Source organism: Mandrillus leucophaeus, unplaced genomic scaffold, assembly GCF_000951045.1.
Source record: "Mandrillus leucophaeus isolate KB7577 unplaced genomic scaffold, Mleu.le_1.0 Scaffold844, whole genome shotgun sequence".
NCBI classification, from domain to species: Eukaryota; Metazoa; Chordata; class Mammalia; order Primates; family Cercopithecidae; genus Mandrillus; species Mandrillus leucophaeus.
The window spans coordinates 583541-600802 of record NW_012109186.1 but is presented as its reverse complement, the minus strand read 5'-3'; the positions used below and the strand labels follow the sequence as shown (position 1 = coordinate 600802).

Here is a 17262-nt window from a genome sequence, read left to right as displayed (position 1 = left end):
ATCTGACTCAGAATTGATTTGATTTTTTGCTTCTAAATGAAGAAAATAAATCAATAAAACCTTCTTCAGTCTTTAAAATGTCTTGTAAATCTATTTTGCCTGTTGACAACTACTGCAACTTACGAAAAAAATCAGAGTTATACACATACTTTGGTATCATTGGTGTTATCAGGTAATCTCACACATCAGACTTGACATATTACTATTATTAAATATTGACTAAATATCACCTATATATTTATAGAACCTTTTACAAGGTATAAAATATTTTGCTTTGAAAATCATCTGTTTAGGGCCAGGCGCGGTGGATCACGCCTGTAATCCCAGCACTTTGGGAGGCCGAGGAGGGCAGATCACTTGAGTTCGGGAGATCAAGACCAGCCTGATCAACATGGAGAAACTCCGTCTCTACTAAAAATACAAAATTAGTAGGGTGTGGTGGCACAGGCCTGTAATTCCAGCTACTCGGGAGGCTGAGGCAGGAGAATCACTTGAACCTGGGAGGCAGAGGTTGCAGTGAGCCAAAATTGCGCTATTGCACCCCTGCCTGGGCAACAAGAGCAAAACTCTGTCTCAAAAAAAAAAAAAACAAAAACAAAAAACAAAAAATATCTGTTTATTGGCAGTAACTGATAAAATTAGAGTAACTTCCATAATTATTACAAGATATTCAAAAGAAGTCGTGGTAACAAGGTTTTAAACATTTTCATGAACTCTAAATGCCTGTATTAAGAGATTTCTTTTATTTCTTCTTCTTCTTCTTTTTGAGATGGAGTCTCGCTTTGTCACCCAGGCTGGAGTGCAGCAGCACAATCTCGGCTCACTGCAACCTCTGCCTCCCAGGTTCAAGCGATTCTCCTGCCTCAGCCTCCTGAGTCGCTGGGACTACAGGCACGCGCTACCACACCCAGCTATTTTTAGTAGAGACAGGGTTTCACCATGTTGGTCAGGCTGGTCTCAAACTCCTGACCTCAACTGATCCACCCGTTTTGGCCTCCCAAAGTCCTGAGATTACAGGCGTGAGCCACCACACTCAGCCATAGTAAGATATTTCTTGGTCAGATATTCTTCAAAGACTGAATTAGTCAAGGAATCAAACTATGACATTATAAACTTCTCTTTGGGGAGCTCACCCTCATCTCCTGGGTTTTCTTCATTTTGTTTGCCAGTTCTTTTTTTCCCTTCTTCTGGCTCATCATCTGAAGATCCATCCTCATCAGAGGAAAGATTGGCTTTAATTTCTTCTAAAAGCATCTTCTTGGCAATTCTTGAGAGTAAAAAAACAATAAAAAAAGAACTATATATCTGGGGGTGAAATATATCAAATTAAAAACAAAAGCAGACTTCTTGGCATCAAAATAGAAATAAATGTGCCAATAGATTTTATATTGTAAATAAACAATTAGCAAAACCATGTTTTAACCTAAGCTATAAAAAAAAACTTTTGAAAATGTTCTTTACACTTATTATTTCTTAATTTTATACAATTCTGCAATATACTGAAAACTCTGAAGGACATATTCTATTGACTATTTTTACTAATTGCAATTCGATGCTGGATAACCTTCCAATCCTCTATTTACTTTGCTGACATCATCCTACAACTACAATGTCAGACAGGTCAACAATAGTAAATGAACTTGTTCAGACACATGGCATTCCAAGATAAAACTCCACGAGAGGTTTAATTCAACAGCAAAATATATTCTTGGAAAACCAATGTGTAATAAACCACTATATAATAACACCTTGCCTCAAACTAGAGGATGATAGTTTTGGACCTTAATTTCAATGTACTACATAAATTCTGTTAACCAGATGAAAGTATACACAAATGTTAAGTATTGCAGCAATAAATAATCTCTAATAATATTCAAGACAGGGGAAAGAAGGGACATGATTGCTATTAATTACATACATGGTAAAAAGAACACGAATTACCATAAATGGGTTACTTTAAAAAAAATAGTGCAGTTGTTTCACTCACAACAAAATTTCTCAAGATGCTCCTCAAAGACCAATTTGCTAATGGAAAAATCAATTACTAAAAGCATAAGAAAACACTACTTTTACTCCTACCATCATATGTTAAAATGAAATATATTCCTAGGAAATCTCCATGTTTGTACTCAAGAAAAATAACTGAAAAAGTAAGATAAAAGCAATCATACAGCTTTTGTGCAAGACAAGATGTTTTGATAAGTCTGGGTATCCTTTCAATACAAATTCACAAATCACAGTAACAAGAAAATAGTTTATAGGAAAGTTCAAAAAGAAGATGGCATGATCCTGACAGTCTGCCATGAGCTAATCTGTATGGGATAAACATGTCCTCTGCAATCAGGACTGACTCTCTAGCTAAGTCAAAAACTTGTAGCTGGGATGATGGAACATTTGTTATTTCTGGATCTGAAACCCCTCTTTACACTTCTTAGCACACACCCACATTTCAATGAAGAATTCATTCAATGGCAGGAGATATTAATGCATGTTAGCTGCCTCCTAAATTTTATTTGACAGATAGATTGCTCATTACTATTCTTATTCAAAGATGCATAGCAAAGGCATCTAAATAGACTGAAGCAAAATAGCAATCACTTCCATAAATGTTTATTATATGCCTTTTGGTGCTTTCTCCCTCAAACAGATGGATCAGAAATATTTAGACAACACAGAGAATCATCAATTGCTAAAGGAAGCCACAGATGCGTTTGTTTTTCTGAGGATTTCTGCCCTGATTTGTATTTCAATAAAGTGAAGATTAGACCACACCAATTTAAATCTTACTAAAGTTGAGCTATAAAGTTTTGCTCTTACATTTCTAGATCAATGGTTTGCACACTGTAAGCTTTTCTAAAATGGGACAAATACAGGGTTGCCAACTTTTCATTTTGCCAAAAAAAGAAGTTTAAACCCAAATTCCATTTACTTTCATCATTTTATAAAATAAAGACTATTTACAATATACCCTCCCCAAATTAGGAAACAGTTTCAGAATAAAGGGAAACCCTTTAAATTGAAGAAATATATCTTTCTGGAAAAATTCTCTAAAATCATCTTTTTTAAAAAAAATTTCAGCCAGGCGTAGTGGCTCACGCCTGTAATCCCTGCACCTTGGGAAGCAGAGGCGGGCAGATCACCTGAGGTCAGGGGTACCAAACTAGCCTGGCCAACATGGTGAAACCCTGTCTCTACTAAAAATACGAAAATTAGCTGGGTGTGGTGGCGCGCACCTGTAATCCCAGCTACTCAGGAGGCTCAGGCAGGAAAACTGCTTGAACCTGGGAGGCGGAGGTTGCAGTAAGCTGAGATCATTGCACTCCAACCTGGGCAACAAAACTCCGTCTCAAAAGAAAAAAAAATTTTCATGGATGTTTATTACAATGTTGTCTGCAATAGCAAAGGGTGAGAAAATGTTTAAACATTCAATATCAGAAACTGATTAAATAGTATTATCACATGATTATCCATAAGAGCTAGAAATTAAAATGATACTCTAAATAAGATTAATATAGAAAATATTTATTAATATTAAGTGAAAAAGTAATTTATAAACCACAATATAGTTCTATTTTATATATAAAAAAAAAAACTTCTAAAATTTGTATGTCCCTAAAAAAGACCAGAAGACTCTAAAATAAAATGTTAGCAGTAAATTTCTACGTCTGGCATAGCACTTTTTTTTTTTCTGTTGGTATATATTAAAACCATCTTTAGTAATACTACACTGTCATTTCTCATGAACCAGAAGAAACTTCCTCAAACTAACATGAATAATGAATTTTGGGACGAATAAATGTGTGTGTGTGTGTGTGTGTGTGTGTGTGTGTGTGTGTGTGTAAAATATATCAAGCATTGAACACTAGATTAGAAATGGAAAAACATAGGTTACTTGCAAGTACAAGGAGATCTCATACTACTATTTGGGTTGAACACTAAACAGCCAACAAAAATACAATTCCTAATCTAGTTACTTGAAAGGCTAGTTCAACAACATGATTTCAGTTTGTGTTTACAAGTTCGAAAAAAGTCTTTAAAAAATTCTTATTAACTATAAAGATTTGGTTGTTAATTGTAGGAAATCACGTAATTTTTCTTCTTTCAAATCCTAGTCTCCAAAGAATATGTCTACTAAAAAATGGAAGGTCACAATATGTAAACCTACTTAATGCATTCTCAAGTTCTGGATTGTCATTAGACTAAGAAATGTGATGTACATGAGATAAGATACAATTGCATACCTATTAATAAATCATATAAAGTGAAATCAGATCCACATACTGTAGAATTACAACTTAGCGACAACTTTCAATAAGATCATAACATATAGAACAATCATAGTACATTCAGAAGCCGAAAAATTACAAACTTCAGGTCATTTTTCTCCAAATCACAAATTATATACAGAGTGATGGAGACTACCTGGCTAAAGGTTTTATTTTTGCTCTTTTAACACCTTCTGTCCAAAGGAAAACTTAATTTATAGCTATGTAAATTAAGCCCTAAAAAGAATAAATTGAATCATTTTGCATAAGTTATTACTGAAGTCCAATATGTCAAAGACCCAGTCTACCATAAACCTAGCCTATAACATAATAACCTACATTTCAAAATTAGAACTTAATTTAATGGACCTAAGGGCTGAGGCTGACCTTCAACCTGAGTAGTCAGCAAGCATGTTGAAGTGAGATGTGTCCCATCTACAAAGCCTGCTGTGAGATGCTTTAAAGGGAAACTCCACTACCTTAACTCTGGAGTCACGGGCCACAGAGACTTCAAGGATATCATCACTTGAGAACCAGCTGAGGCTGGCAAAGCATCATTTTGGAGGCCTCGGCTGGACCCATGCTGGTATGCATGTGATGGATGTATAGTCATGATCCCTAGTTGATTCTGTTTGCTCTGAAGTTTCCTTTCTTGAGGCTTTCCAGGACGATGTACTGCCCCTGGAATCTCAATGCTCAATATTACATCTTGGGGCAGGTGTAGCATCCAAAGCAGTCACGACTCTATCAGAAGCATTAGAGGCACAGGCCGTGCCACTCTTGTGGCAGAAAACCTGGGCAGAGCCAGAAGTAATGGAGCCACTCCTCCATTTTCCTGAAAGGGAGGGAAGGGAGAGGGGGAGAAAGCAAAACAATATGGGAGGAAGGGTAAAAAACCCACAAACAAACAATGATCGGAACTGGTGCATGAGAAAATAAATAGGACCCCAAAACCCACATATACTAAGTCTTCCAAAGTACATAATGAACACCAAGATAACACCATTACTAAAAGAAAGCACAAATAAAATAATAAGAAGTGAGCCCAACAACACAATGACAAACAAGCAATCGGGAAAAAAAAAATAGGAGAAAGCCAAGAAAGCCTTTATTAACTCCAATCCTATCTAGAAAGGAAAAGAGTAATGTCTCTTGTTTAAGCACTCAAACAGGAAAGGAAAGTAAACCACCTCTTGCTGAGAGGTAAATCAATAATTCAAAATATTAAGTTACTTAAAATGCAATCAAGAGAAGGACCTCTTGCACCAGGGAGCTTTTGAGCCATAATAAAAGCAATACAAAATATTAGAGCTAAAACGATGAACCTTAGAGTACAGCTTTGTCATTTTACAGACGATGAAACAGGCTTAGATATAGGAAATGACTCAGTCAAAGAAACAAAGCTAACTAGTGGCAAAGTCAGGAGTAGAACCTAAGATCCTAAATCCCAATCTGCTATTAATTTTACTGTGCCAGCACTATATCCTCTACTTGTTAACACTTGTACGCTAATGAGTGCCTGGGCAAATACAGATGATCCCTTTTTTTTAGACAGAGTCTTGTTCTGTCACCCAGGCTGGAGTGCAGTAGCGCGATCTCAACCTGGAGTGTGAGAGGCTCACTGCAACCTCCGTCTCACAGGTTCAAGCAATTCTCCTGCCTCAGCCTCCTGAGTACGTAGGACTATAGGTGCATGCCACCACACCCAGCTAATTTTTGTAGTTTTAGTAGAAACAGGCTTTCACCATGTTGACCAGGATGGTCTCAAACTCCTGACCTCAGGTGATCCACCCACCTCAGCCTCCCAAAGCGCTGGGATTATAGGCGTAAGCCACCGCACGGGCACCCATTTTAAAAAATATGTGTATTTTGCACATTTCAAATTTGTGTATTCAGAAATGCAGGAATTCAAGCTTTAATTTTTATTTTATTTTAGAGACAGTCTTGTTCTGTTGCCCAGGCTAGAATGAACTGGCACAAACACAGATCCTTGTAACCTTGAACTCCTGGGCTAAAGCAATCATTCTGCCTTGGTATCCTGAGTAGCTGGAGCTACAGGTATGTGCCACCATGCCCAGCTAATTTTTTTTTTTTTTTTTTTAGTAGAGACAGGGTCTCACCATGTTGCCCAGGCTGGTCTTAAACTCCTGGCCTCAAGTGATCCTCCCACCACAGCCTCCCAAAGCATTGGGATTGCAAGTGTGAGCCACTGCACCCAGTTTGATTTTTTAAAGACTAAAAAGGAGTTTTAAACATATTTAATCCAGTATGCACTCTAAAATGCACTGATAGGCCATCTGAGATACATTCTACAATTACCATTTTATCTTTTAAGAGGTTCTGAGAACAGCTTTGAAGAAAATTGCTGGAAAAAAAATATATTTTTAGAAGGCCAAAATACTGGGCATCCATAAACAAGGTGATAAAATTTGCTTAAAAATTTTTTGTGTACAATATCATAATAGAGTACTTAATTAACAGAATTCTATATAAGATAATAGGTTTAAATGCATGCACTTTAGAGGTACCTAAGTATATGTAGTACTAAAGCATCACACCATATTTTAAAGTTTGATAGGTAAAATAATTCAAAGGAATATAGCCAAGGAATGTTAAATATTTTAGTAGGGTGTGAGGCTTTGTTTTAATAAATGTCATATATCTAAGGGATAGGAATTAAAAAACAAAACATGTGGCCGGGCATGATGGCTCGCGCCTGTAATCCCAACAATTTGGGAGGCCAAGGCAGGTGAATAATGAGGTCAGGAGTTTGAGACCAGCCTGGCCAACATGGCAAAACCCCGTCTCTACTAAAACTACAAAAATTAGCCGGGCGTGGTGGCAGGCACCTGTAGTCCCAGCTACTCAGGAGGCTGAGGCAAGAGAATCGCCTGAACCCAGTAGGCGGAGGTTGCAGTGAGCGGAGATTGTGCCACTGCACTCCAGTCTGGGTGACAGAGTGAGACTCTGTCTCAAAAAAAAAAAAAAAAAAAAAGTTATAGAATATGGAATTATTCAAAATTCATATTAGTATATATTTTAACTCAGGTTCAAAATTAGTATCAATATTAAGTTTTCTATTAAAAAATATGACTGGCCAGGAGTGGCGGCTCATGCCTGTAATCCCAGCACTTTGGCAGGCTGAGGCGGGCAGATCACTTGAGGTCAGGAGTTCAAGACCAGCCTGGCCAACGTGGTGATATCTCGTCTCTACTAAAAATTCAAAAATTAGCCAGGTATGGTGGTGGGCACCTGTAATCCCAGCTACTCAGGAGGCTGGGGCAGGAGGATTGCTTGAAACAGGGAAGTGAAGGTTGCAGTAAGCCGAGATCACGCCACTGCACTCCAGCCTGGGTAACAGAGCGAGACTCTGTCTCAAAAAATATATATATATATTATATTTTTATATATATTATATATATTACATATTACATATTATATATTATATATAAACATTATGTATATATAAAAAAATTAAGGCACAAGGATCTGTACCCCAAAATGGTGGAATTCATGAGGTAATAATGAAGTCGCCAAATAATCAAAACGCTAAACAATGGTTTGAAACATTTTTTTTAGTCACAAATCCTGCAATGTGGGTAGTTAATTAAAAGCAGCTCTGTATCCTTTTTGGTGAGGGTACCAGGAAAATTAATATCAAATGACTTTTTAAAAAAATCTTGGGAGTAGAATAAAAACTATGAAATTAAGAACCCACAGTTATTAATAATTCATACAGACTCTTATGTTTCAATAGGCCTGAATTATTACATGTGTATTCCCTCATTTTATACAAAAATTTAAACCAGTTTTAGAGGCATTTTAACAAGAAAAAACATATTCAAATTAATATGGGAAATTTGATCATATTAAATAACTAGTTCAATATTTTTATACTTGAAAAATGAAAACACAGAATTTACTCATCTCAATTTATTTTGAAATTTCAAAGTTAAAGACAAAGGATATTAAGTCAGAAAAATGAATCACTTTTGCTAACACTAGCAATTCAAATTCTCTCCTTTTTCTTTTTTCTTTTTTTCTTTTTTGAGGAAGACCTATTTCTTATTTTCTGGAAGTTCCAATATCACCAAAGAACAGAGAACAAGAAAGAAACACTGGTTATAATGTTTAAATTTTGACCATAAAAGGACAAAGGTCACCACTACACATCATATGTCTTTCCTTACTTGAAATTCTAGTAGAAAAAAGAAAGCCAAAAACAACTACAGCCAGTTTAGATATCTACAAGTAGATCCTATCTACTGGCTGGACACCTGTGTTGTACTTAAATGACTTGCAATACTTACCTGCGCTATATAGACAAAGGAAATTGAAAAAAATTACCATAAAATTGCTAGATATTTAAATCCCTTACTCAAATGGAAAAACAAGTAAAATATTTAATTTAAAATGCCACCTTTGTCTTTCAAGTACAATAAAGGAGAATCAAAGAAGTTTTGCTAACGAAACAGAACTACCACAAAAAAAATCAGGAAAAAAATAATTCCAAATTTAGCAAATTTGCATAGAGAATAGACAACATGTGTAGGAGAGAGACATTTGAAAAAGTGTTTAAAATGAAAGCAAAGTGAACATCAAATGATTAAGGGACTTGTGATATACCCATGCCATTAACTGTGCTGAAATCAAGTAAACAATCATTAAATATCTTCTTAGGCATAAATAACATCCAGAAATCATTAGTTTCCTCCAAAAATATGCTAGATTAACAGTATAGAGCCTTCATCAACAGAATACCCACACCAAGCCAGTAGGGAAAAAAAATCATTAGCATATTTTCTAGTTTGAAATGCAAAATTATTATCAAATGATACAACAATAGTTAGTTGGAAATTTAAAATGCTATGGTCTTGTCCCAATATAATTAAATAGAACAATGGGGCAATTTTTTTTTAGCAATCTCCACATCAAATTTAGCTTCCATGAAAAAAAAAGCATTCAGTCGCACCCACAGAGAAATTATGAGAAAAAATGTGGAGTATTACTAGACCCAATTAAGCACATTTCAACAATAAAATAAATGTGTTTGTTGGGGGAGCAGACATCCATGTAGAAATCTCAGCTCTTAGTCAAAGTTGTCAGGGAGAAAGAATGCTAATTTAGAAAAACCTAGCAATTTGGTCTCTTGCTCTCAAAAGTTCAACTGTAAATATTTTTCACATCCTGCAAAATAAACAAATAAAGAAATTTCAAAAGATAATTTTTTGGGGGATAAATGGTCTCTTCAGTGATTGTTCGGTATGCAGTCTCTAAAGACAAGCCTAGTTTAATGACCTCAAAACTAATACTGTTAACACTTGAACACACTACTATCTTATTACTTGAGGCTCATTCCCAGTACAGATATTAAATTAAAATATATGATATTATTAGAAAATGTTTGGTCAAAATATCCCCATTTATATTGAACATATAAAGGAATTATGATGTATTTTCAATGCCAGCCTAATTATTGAATTGAAATAAATTATATGAATGGATGTCTTTTCAAAGAAAGAACCAATTTAAAATCCAATTAACAAGTATTTGAAAGGCCAATGAAACCCTATCCTAATGGTACATTCAAATATATTACTTTAAAATTACGTGTATAAATTTGAAAACCTGACAACCTATTTGGTATTATTATTCTGCCATTGAAAAACCACATAAAGCCTAAGCTCTAAAAATTTGAAATAAAATTTCAGTTATATAAAATTCAAAATATATGATTAGTCTACTTTTTTTATAAAAAGCTAAACCAGAAATATACAAGTGTTGATCAACCTATAATATTTTGTCCTTGTTCACTAAGTAAATGCAATTAAATAGTAATTAATTTACAGGTTAGACCACTCTGTCTCATAATAGTATACATTTACTTTCAAATATGAGTGATGCTACATAATAGTATGCTAAAACAGAAATTTATTCACATTTACTAAAATATTCAGGATATGACTAAGTTTTTTAAATGACCTCAAAAGCTATCATAGCTTTAAAACTGAAAAAGTAAATAGTTAAATCTATTGCAAAACTTTCACACAAATATATTTAAGTATGTATGTTAGGGGAATTAAAAGCATTTACGTCCTAAATTTCAAAATTTCAAAACTTCTTTGGCTACAAACTAGCCTATATATTGTAATAACAAATTACGTCAACTCTCATGATATAAAAAAGTAACATTATTAAAATTAAATGCTTGAACAAGAAAAAAGGTTTACAAAAATTTATTGCATCCAAATAGTTAACCATTTGCAATAATACACTATTTATCTCTTCATAAACACCAACACTGAAAATGTATTACAATACTGCTAAAAAGGCAAAGCATATAAGATTTATGCACAATTTATACACAATTGTGTACAAATTTACATACAATTACAATATGCTGTCTACCAAAATACAACCTACTAAAAAATTAGGAAGTTAGAAAAATAATTCTAAGACTTAATCGTGATCTGCAAATGAATTTTTTAAGTTGCTTAGTGCATATTCAACTATGCTCAAATATATAATCTATACTAAAATAGTGCAAGAAAGTATTTGTATCCCCATCATGACTACATAACCCATGGGTATTAGATCTCTCTTTGGTATAGTGAATATTAAACAAGTTAATGAATTGTATATTTTATGAAAACACATTAAACTGAGTATAGAGACACAGGCTCAAGATAAAATTCAGTTCTTCTCAAAAGTACTCAACAGGGTTGTATTTTTTAATCACAAATTCAAGATGGAATTAAAGATACTTTCCAATAAAATACTTGCCAGTTACAAAGAGATATGATCAGGTAACTTAAAAGTTGAAAATGATATTTATATTTTGACAAGCTCTAACACACACACACAAAAATTATACCTTAACAACACTCTTATTTGGTGGTTGAATATGAAATTAAAGTAATCATTCACAGTTAAATTAAGATGCAGACTGTTTAAAACATTACTAGCCTTTGAATAACATCTGAGGCCTCATGATGTATAGAAAATCAAATAGTAGCAAATATAAATGAAGAAAAAGTAAAGTATCTTAAAAAAGAATAAAATTTTAAATGCTTTCAGTATCTGGCTGTGATGATGTAATATAAAACCCCTGATGAATAAATTGTATGCCCTTATTACTCCATTCTGGAACCTACCACCTATCCCACAAAATAAATGGATATACATTTTTAAATTAAAAAAAGCAGGCAAGCAGAATCTGAATCTTTGTGTCCACAATCAAGCTCTATTCAAAAGTGTAAAATAAAACTGTTCATTCACCTTAATAAAAACATTATTCTGTTAATTAGCAGAATGCTGACCTTTGCAACAGAGAAACCTAACAGCATCAGCAAGATATAAAAGAGTGAGACTAACAGCTGAACCCAGGGCATTTACTAACTCAATTCATTTCTTACAAAATTATGACATAAAATTACATGTGTATTTTTATGTTTTCTTAATGTTAGAACTTACTATTAGGAATAAATGAATGGTTAATGTAGTGCTCTTTAATGAAATCATCTCAAATCTATCATGGATTTTTTGGTACAAGAATTAGAGAAAATTTCGCCCAACTTTTTCTTCTTAAATATAGTAAATTTTTGACAAAAAGTAAAGTCACTTGCCCATGATGACACAGACGGTTGTTAAAAATGTTAGAAATCAGATACCCTTATGCCCATTATTCCAAAATTCCATGCACTATACCACACTATCTTCTTGTTGAAGATTATGAGCATGGGGTATGCTATTGTCCAGAAAGTGTTTAAAAGTTATGTTGAAACCTTATAGCTATATTCTTTAATACCATTGTTTTCCTTATTCTTCACTATACTGATAGTGTCTTTTTTTTTCTTCACCCAGCCACTCCTTACTTAAGTATATCTGTATAGGCTACACTGTTGATATTTAAACCTATTAAGTCTTACTAAAGTAAATGCTCTCATACCGTGTGTTTCTATTTTATTTGAAAACTGGTTTAACTCAGTCTAGACACCTTGTAAATTTACACTTATTTTGAAAGCAATTTCTTAATCTTAAATATCTGAGTAATCTCTCCTTTTGTTTACTCTCAACAGGCCTTAATAAATAGGACCACCATATTGGATGGCAATTAACAATAGTCAAATATAGAGGAGATGTCTGTTGTTACCAATTTATTGAGATATGATTTACTTTCATCAATAATCTCTCAAAATAAATTATTCCAAAAAAATTATCGCAGTTTACACAGAAACATAAAATTGACAGTTCTGTATTTATAACACACCCTATGCTAGGTGTGTAAATAATATTACTTTCTCTTAAGGTTTCTGAGTTTTAGCCCATTTTCTGGCCTTTCTTTCAAACTTGCAGGAAGACTGTGAGCGAGTCTTTCTAAGGCAGGCACTCCTGGTTTTTACAACCTGCTTGCTGTTCCGTTGCTGCTGTTTGTGCCCATGCCTAGGGTGTGTTATAATCTTTTTAAAGTCCTTACAGATGGAATCATACCTATTCTCAGGATCATTGTCGTCATCATCATCATCCACTGTGACAGGCACTGATTTAGATAAGGCTTCATCTCCTTGAGGGAAAAAAGTGTACTTAAAATTAGCTTTAAATAAGCTATATAATTAAAACCATGTAAAATAAAACTGAAAGCCAAAAACTTTAAAGCAAACTAAGTGGGGTCTAAACTCTGGACTCCAAAATATGAGTAAAAAGCATTCTTATAGAAAACATAACCGAGTATTTGTGAAGTGCCAGCAGTAAAATGATAAATAGCTGGCCCTTATATATTTCAGAGTTCCTTCCCAGGGCACAATGCTTTTAAAGTCCACCCTTCTCAGTAACAATTCTATATCAACAGTCATCATATTAGCACAAGTTTCTTGCCGCAATAACCTTTGTACTGATCCATTCTAATTTTGACATTAACAGGTGCTGTAACTTCGAGGAATAGCAAAACCGGTATTAATGTTTTGGTAGTAGCAAGTAATTTTAAAATGCAGTTGAATGTGTATGGTATTCGTGATCTGAGTTACCCAGTGATACAGTTCAGTACAGTAAAACTTATTTTCTTATAAAAAGCTACATTTCTATCTTCTGATTAAAAATCTAAAGAGGGCCAGGCAAGGTGGCTTATGCCTGTAATCCCAGCACCTTGGGAAGCCGAGGCAGGTGGATCACCTGAGGTCAGGAGTTCCAGACCAGCCTGGCCAACATGGCGAAATCCCGTCTCTACTAAAAACACAAAAATTAACCAGGCATGGTGGTGTACACCTGTAATCCCAGCTACCAGGGAGAAAGAGGCAGAAGAATCACCTGAACCCGGGAGGCGGAGATTGCAGTAAGCCGAGATTGCACCACTGCACTCCAGCCTGGGCAACAGAGTAAGACTCTATCACCAAAAAAAAAAAAAAAAAAAAAAAAAAAAATCTAAAGAGGTTAAGATTTGGGCATTTCATTCTACATAAATTTTACGTAAAAAGAAAAACTGAAATATCAAACTGTAGGTTAATATTATGCATGCTTAAGTATTTCAGGAGAAGTATGCTGATGTGTACCATTTCATTTGAAATGCATCAAAGATTTTACAGGTATTATACTAAGTGAAAAAAGCCAATCTCAAAAGGTTATATACTTCATGATTCAATTTCAAAATAGCAAAATTACAGTGATGAAGAACAGATTACTAGTTGCCAGATGTCAGGAATGGAGGTAAGGACAGCAGTATCATTAGGGAGCCTTGTGATAATGGAACTGGTTTGATATCTTAGTTGTGGTGGTGATTATACAAAGATACACATGGGGTACAACTGCATTGAACTATACTTGCACACACACAAATGAGTGCATGTGAAACTGGTGAAATCTGAATAAATCTTCAGTTTTCTGGTTTTGACACTGTACTACAGTTACAAGATGTTACCCTTGAGGGAAACTAAGTGAAGTGTATCTGAGACCTCCCTGTATTTCTTATTTTTTTACAAATTCTTGTGGATTTATAATTATGCAAAATGAAAAGCTAAAAAGGCAAAAAAAAATACACTGATGGATAGACAGAAGGATATATAGATATGTTATCAAGAAAATACAGTATAATATTAATGGTAGATGCTTTGATGTATACTTCAATGTTTTTCACAATAAAATGTTGAAGAGAAATGGAGGAAAAAAAATCTATAAAGAAAACAGACACCTACAGGCTCAGGATAGAAATACACTAAATAAGGCCAGGCATGGTGGCTGAAGCCTGTAATGCCAGCACTTTGGGAGGCTGAGGCGGGCAGATCACTTGAGGTCAGGAGTTCGAGGCCAGCCTGGCCAATATGGAGAAACCTCGTCTCTACTAAAAATACAAAACTTAGCCGGTGTGGTGGCATGTGCCTGTAATCTCAGCTACTCGGGAGCCTGAGGCACGAGAATTGCTTGAACCCAGAAGGCGGAGGTTGCAGTGAGCAGGGGTTGTAGTGAGTCGAGATTGTGCCACTGAACTCCAGCCTGGGTGACAGAGTGAGACTTCAACTCAAAAAAAAAAAAAAAAGAGAGAGAGAAGAGATTTCATAATATCCCAGCAAACTCACAATAAATATCTCATCCAAACAGACCAATCTTCAAATGAAATATAATTAGCACTGTCACTCCCTCTTTACTACACCTTTCAAAATCTGACCTATCCTTTGAGGTTCAAATGCCAACTATTCTTCTACGTATTTCCCCAAATATTTAAATATCTCACTTGCTATTTATTGTGTAGCCCCATTATAGACTGTCGTTGTTTTTGTTTTGAGACGGAGTCTCGCTCTGTTGCCCAGGCTGAAGTGCAGTGGCATGATCGCGGCTCACTGCACTCTCCATCTCCTGGGTTCAAGTGATTCTCCTGCTTCAGCCTCCCAAGTAGCTGGGATTACAGGTGTGTGCCACCACACGCGGCTAATTTTTTTGTATTTTTAGTAGAGATGGGGTTTCACCATGTTGGCCAGACTGGTTTCGAACTACTGAACTCAGATGATCCGCCCACCTTGGCCTCCCAAAGTGCTGGGATTACAGGCCCCAATCTAGTTTTATATCTTTCTTCTATTACCTTTTTTAATGATTTCTCTATGTCTGTCTTGCATTAAACTGCAATCTCCTAGGACCATGTTCTTCATCTTGGTTATTCATGCCATTACCAAGCCCCAATTTCTAGGAAAATACTGTAGCTGTAATATGATACCCAAATACTGCAAATAAACTGGAATCCTCTAAACTCAATAGGGGGCAGGGTTTTTGTTTTAACCTTCTAAAACTGTAACCTAAAATTAAGTTAGACAGAGGAGTACATAAATTCAGCATGCTTATATAAGCATGTAAGTAAATTCTGAAGGAATATCGTAACATTGGCTCACACACAAACTTATCTTTAAAAACAGAACTTTTTACACAGTGCTTATTTTCAAGGCACTCATATTCTATTCTACTTGTTTCTATTGACAAGGCCCCATTTTTGACAGGTTAAATTCCCTAACAAATTTATCTTCTTTCTTATTTCATCCCAAATAATCAGCTTAGCCCCCAAAAATATGCAGGGTAAAGAAAATCTCAACAAGGCATATTTCACCAAGGAGTTGAAGGATTGGCATTTGCTGAAGTAACAGATTCTCAAAGTTTCTCTTGATACACACCTCAGGAAGTTTACCTCCCCATCAGCCTATTTGTCCTTCAGATCAAAGTTAAATAAATCAAAATGGAACACAGTGATCTAGATCAGTGCTGAGATAAGTAATTATCAGGAGATGCATCAATTGAGTATTTGCCATATATCACCATCCCTTCTTAAGGCCTAATGAATGCATATTAATTATTACACCAAAAATTAATAATTCTCAACATGAGAGGTGTGTAATACTTTCATAGGTATCAATAAATCAAGTGAGATCTTGAGAAAGAAAAGTAGTAAAATACTTGAAATCAAACATATTGATTTCACCAGTGAAACTGTTTAATCACAGAAACCAATTTTCCAAAGTTTAAAATTAGCCATACTAAGAAAAAAAGAGAGAAGATCCAAATAAATAAAACCAGAAATAAAATTAGTTGTGACATATAATTTTTAATGGATTTTTAACTAAATTTTTAAACACCATTTATTATTCTTAAACTCTAATCCTTAATAAGGATTTTCACAGCTAACCTAACAACTAAAACATTGATTTGACATCAAAGTAACTATTAGATTCTGTATTTTTAATATAAGTCCATAATCCCTTATACATAATTTTGAAATCTAAAACACTCTCAAAACGGAAAGTTTCTGTAAGAGGGTACCAAAGACAATCTGGCAGCAAAACCTGTTCTAAACTGCTTATTCACATGAAGAAAACATGTGAATCTTCAAATGTTTTGCTGCAGAAATACTGTGTTTGATTATCTGGTGTTGCATCAGGCCCCACTGGGGCTTTTATAAAATATATAGTAACTGCTCTCTATTATTTTTCTAAAAGACAAAAAGTTGTAAATTCTGAAACACAATAGACCCCAAGCATTTCAGGTAAGAAACTGCGAACTTGAATTACAATAGCCACACAAACAGAGCTCCATCTAGTCATCCGATACAGCAGAGCATTCAACTGAAGCACACACCATGCATATCACATGTGGTTTTCAAGTCAAGTCATAAGTACTCCATAAAAGAAATGAAAAGTTTTATTTAAAAAACAAGATTTTGCTGGGCACAGTAGCTCATGCCTGTAATTCCAACACTTTGGAAGGCCAAGGTGGAAGGATTGCTTGATGCCAGGAGTTCAAGACCAGCCTGGGTAACATAGCAAGACTTCATCTCTACAAAATTAAAAATTTAAATTTAAAAAATAGCCAAGATTCAAATTAATTCCATTAAAATCCAATTGGGATAAATTGAAAACTGTAACATAAGAACTGAAAGGAAAAATTTTTTAACTCTACCTATGTTGGAAATACAATTTTATGTAAAACCCACTTCAAAAAAATTTTTAAATAAATTCTGAGTATCCATAGT

At 34.6% G+C, this 17262-nt stretch overlaps 1 protein-coding gene across 4 annotated transcripts in view; it reads right to left on the bottom strand.

The window, feature by feature from the left end:
* ATRX (alpha thalassemia/mental retardation syndrome X-linked) overlaps nt 1-17262 on the bottom strand; it is a 280335-nt gene that overhangs the window by 164914 nt on the left and 98159 nt on the right. For all 4 annotated transcript variants that reach the window (XM_011968463.1, XM_011968465.1, XM_011968464.1 and 1 more), the window contains 2 exons: nt 12756-12828; nt 1134-1267 (listed from right to left, as the gene is read on the bottom strand). In XM_011968463.1, the coding sequence (XP_011823853.1) occupies nt 1134-1267; nt 12756-12828 (207 nt within the window). The remainder of the gene's footprint in view (nt 1-1133; nt 1268-12755; nt 12829-17262) is intronic.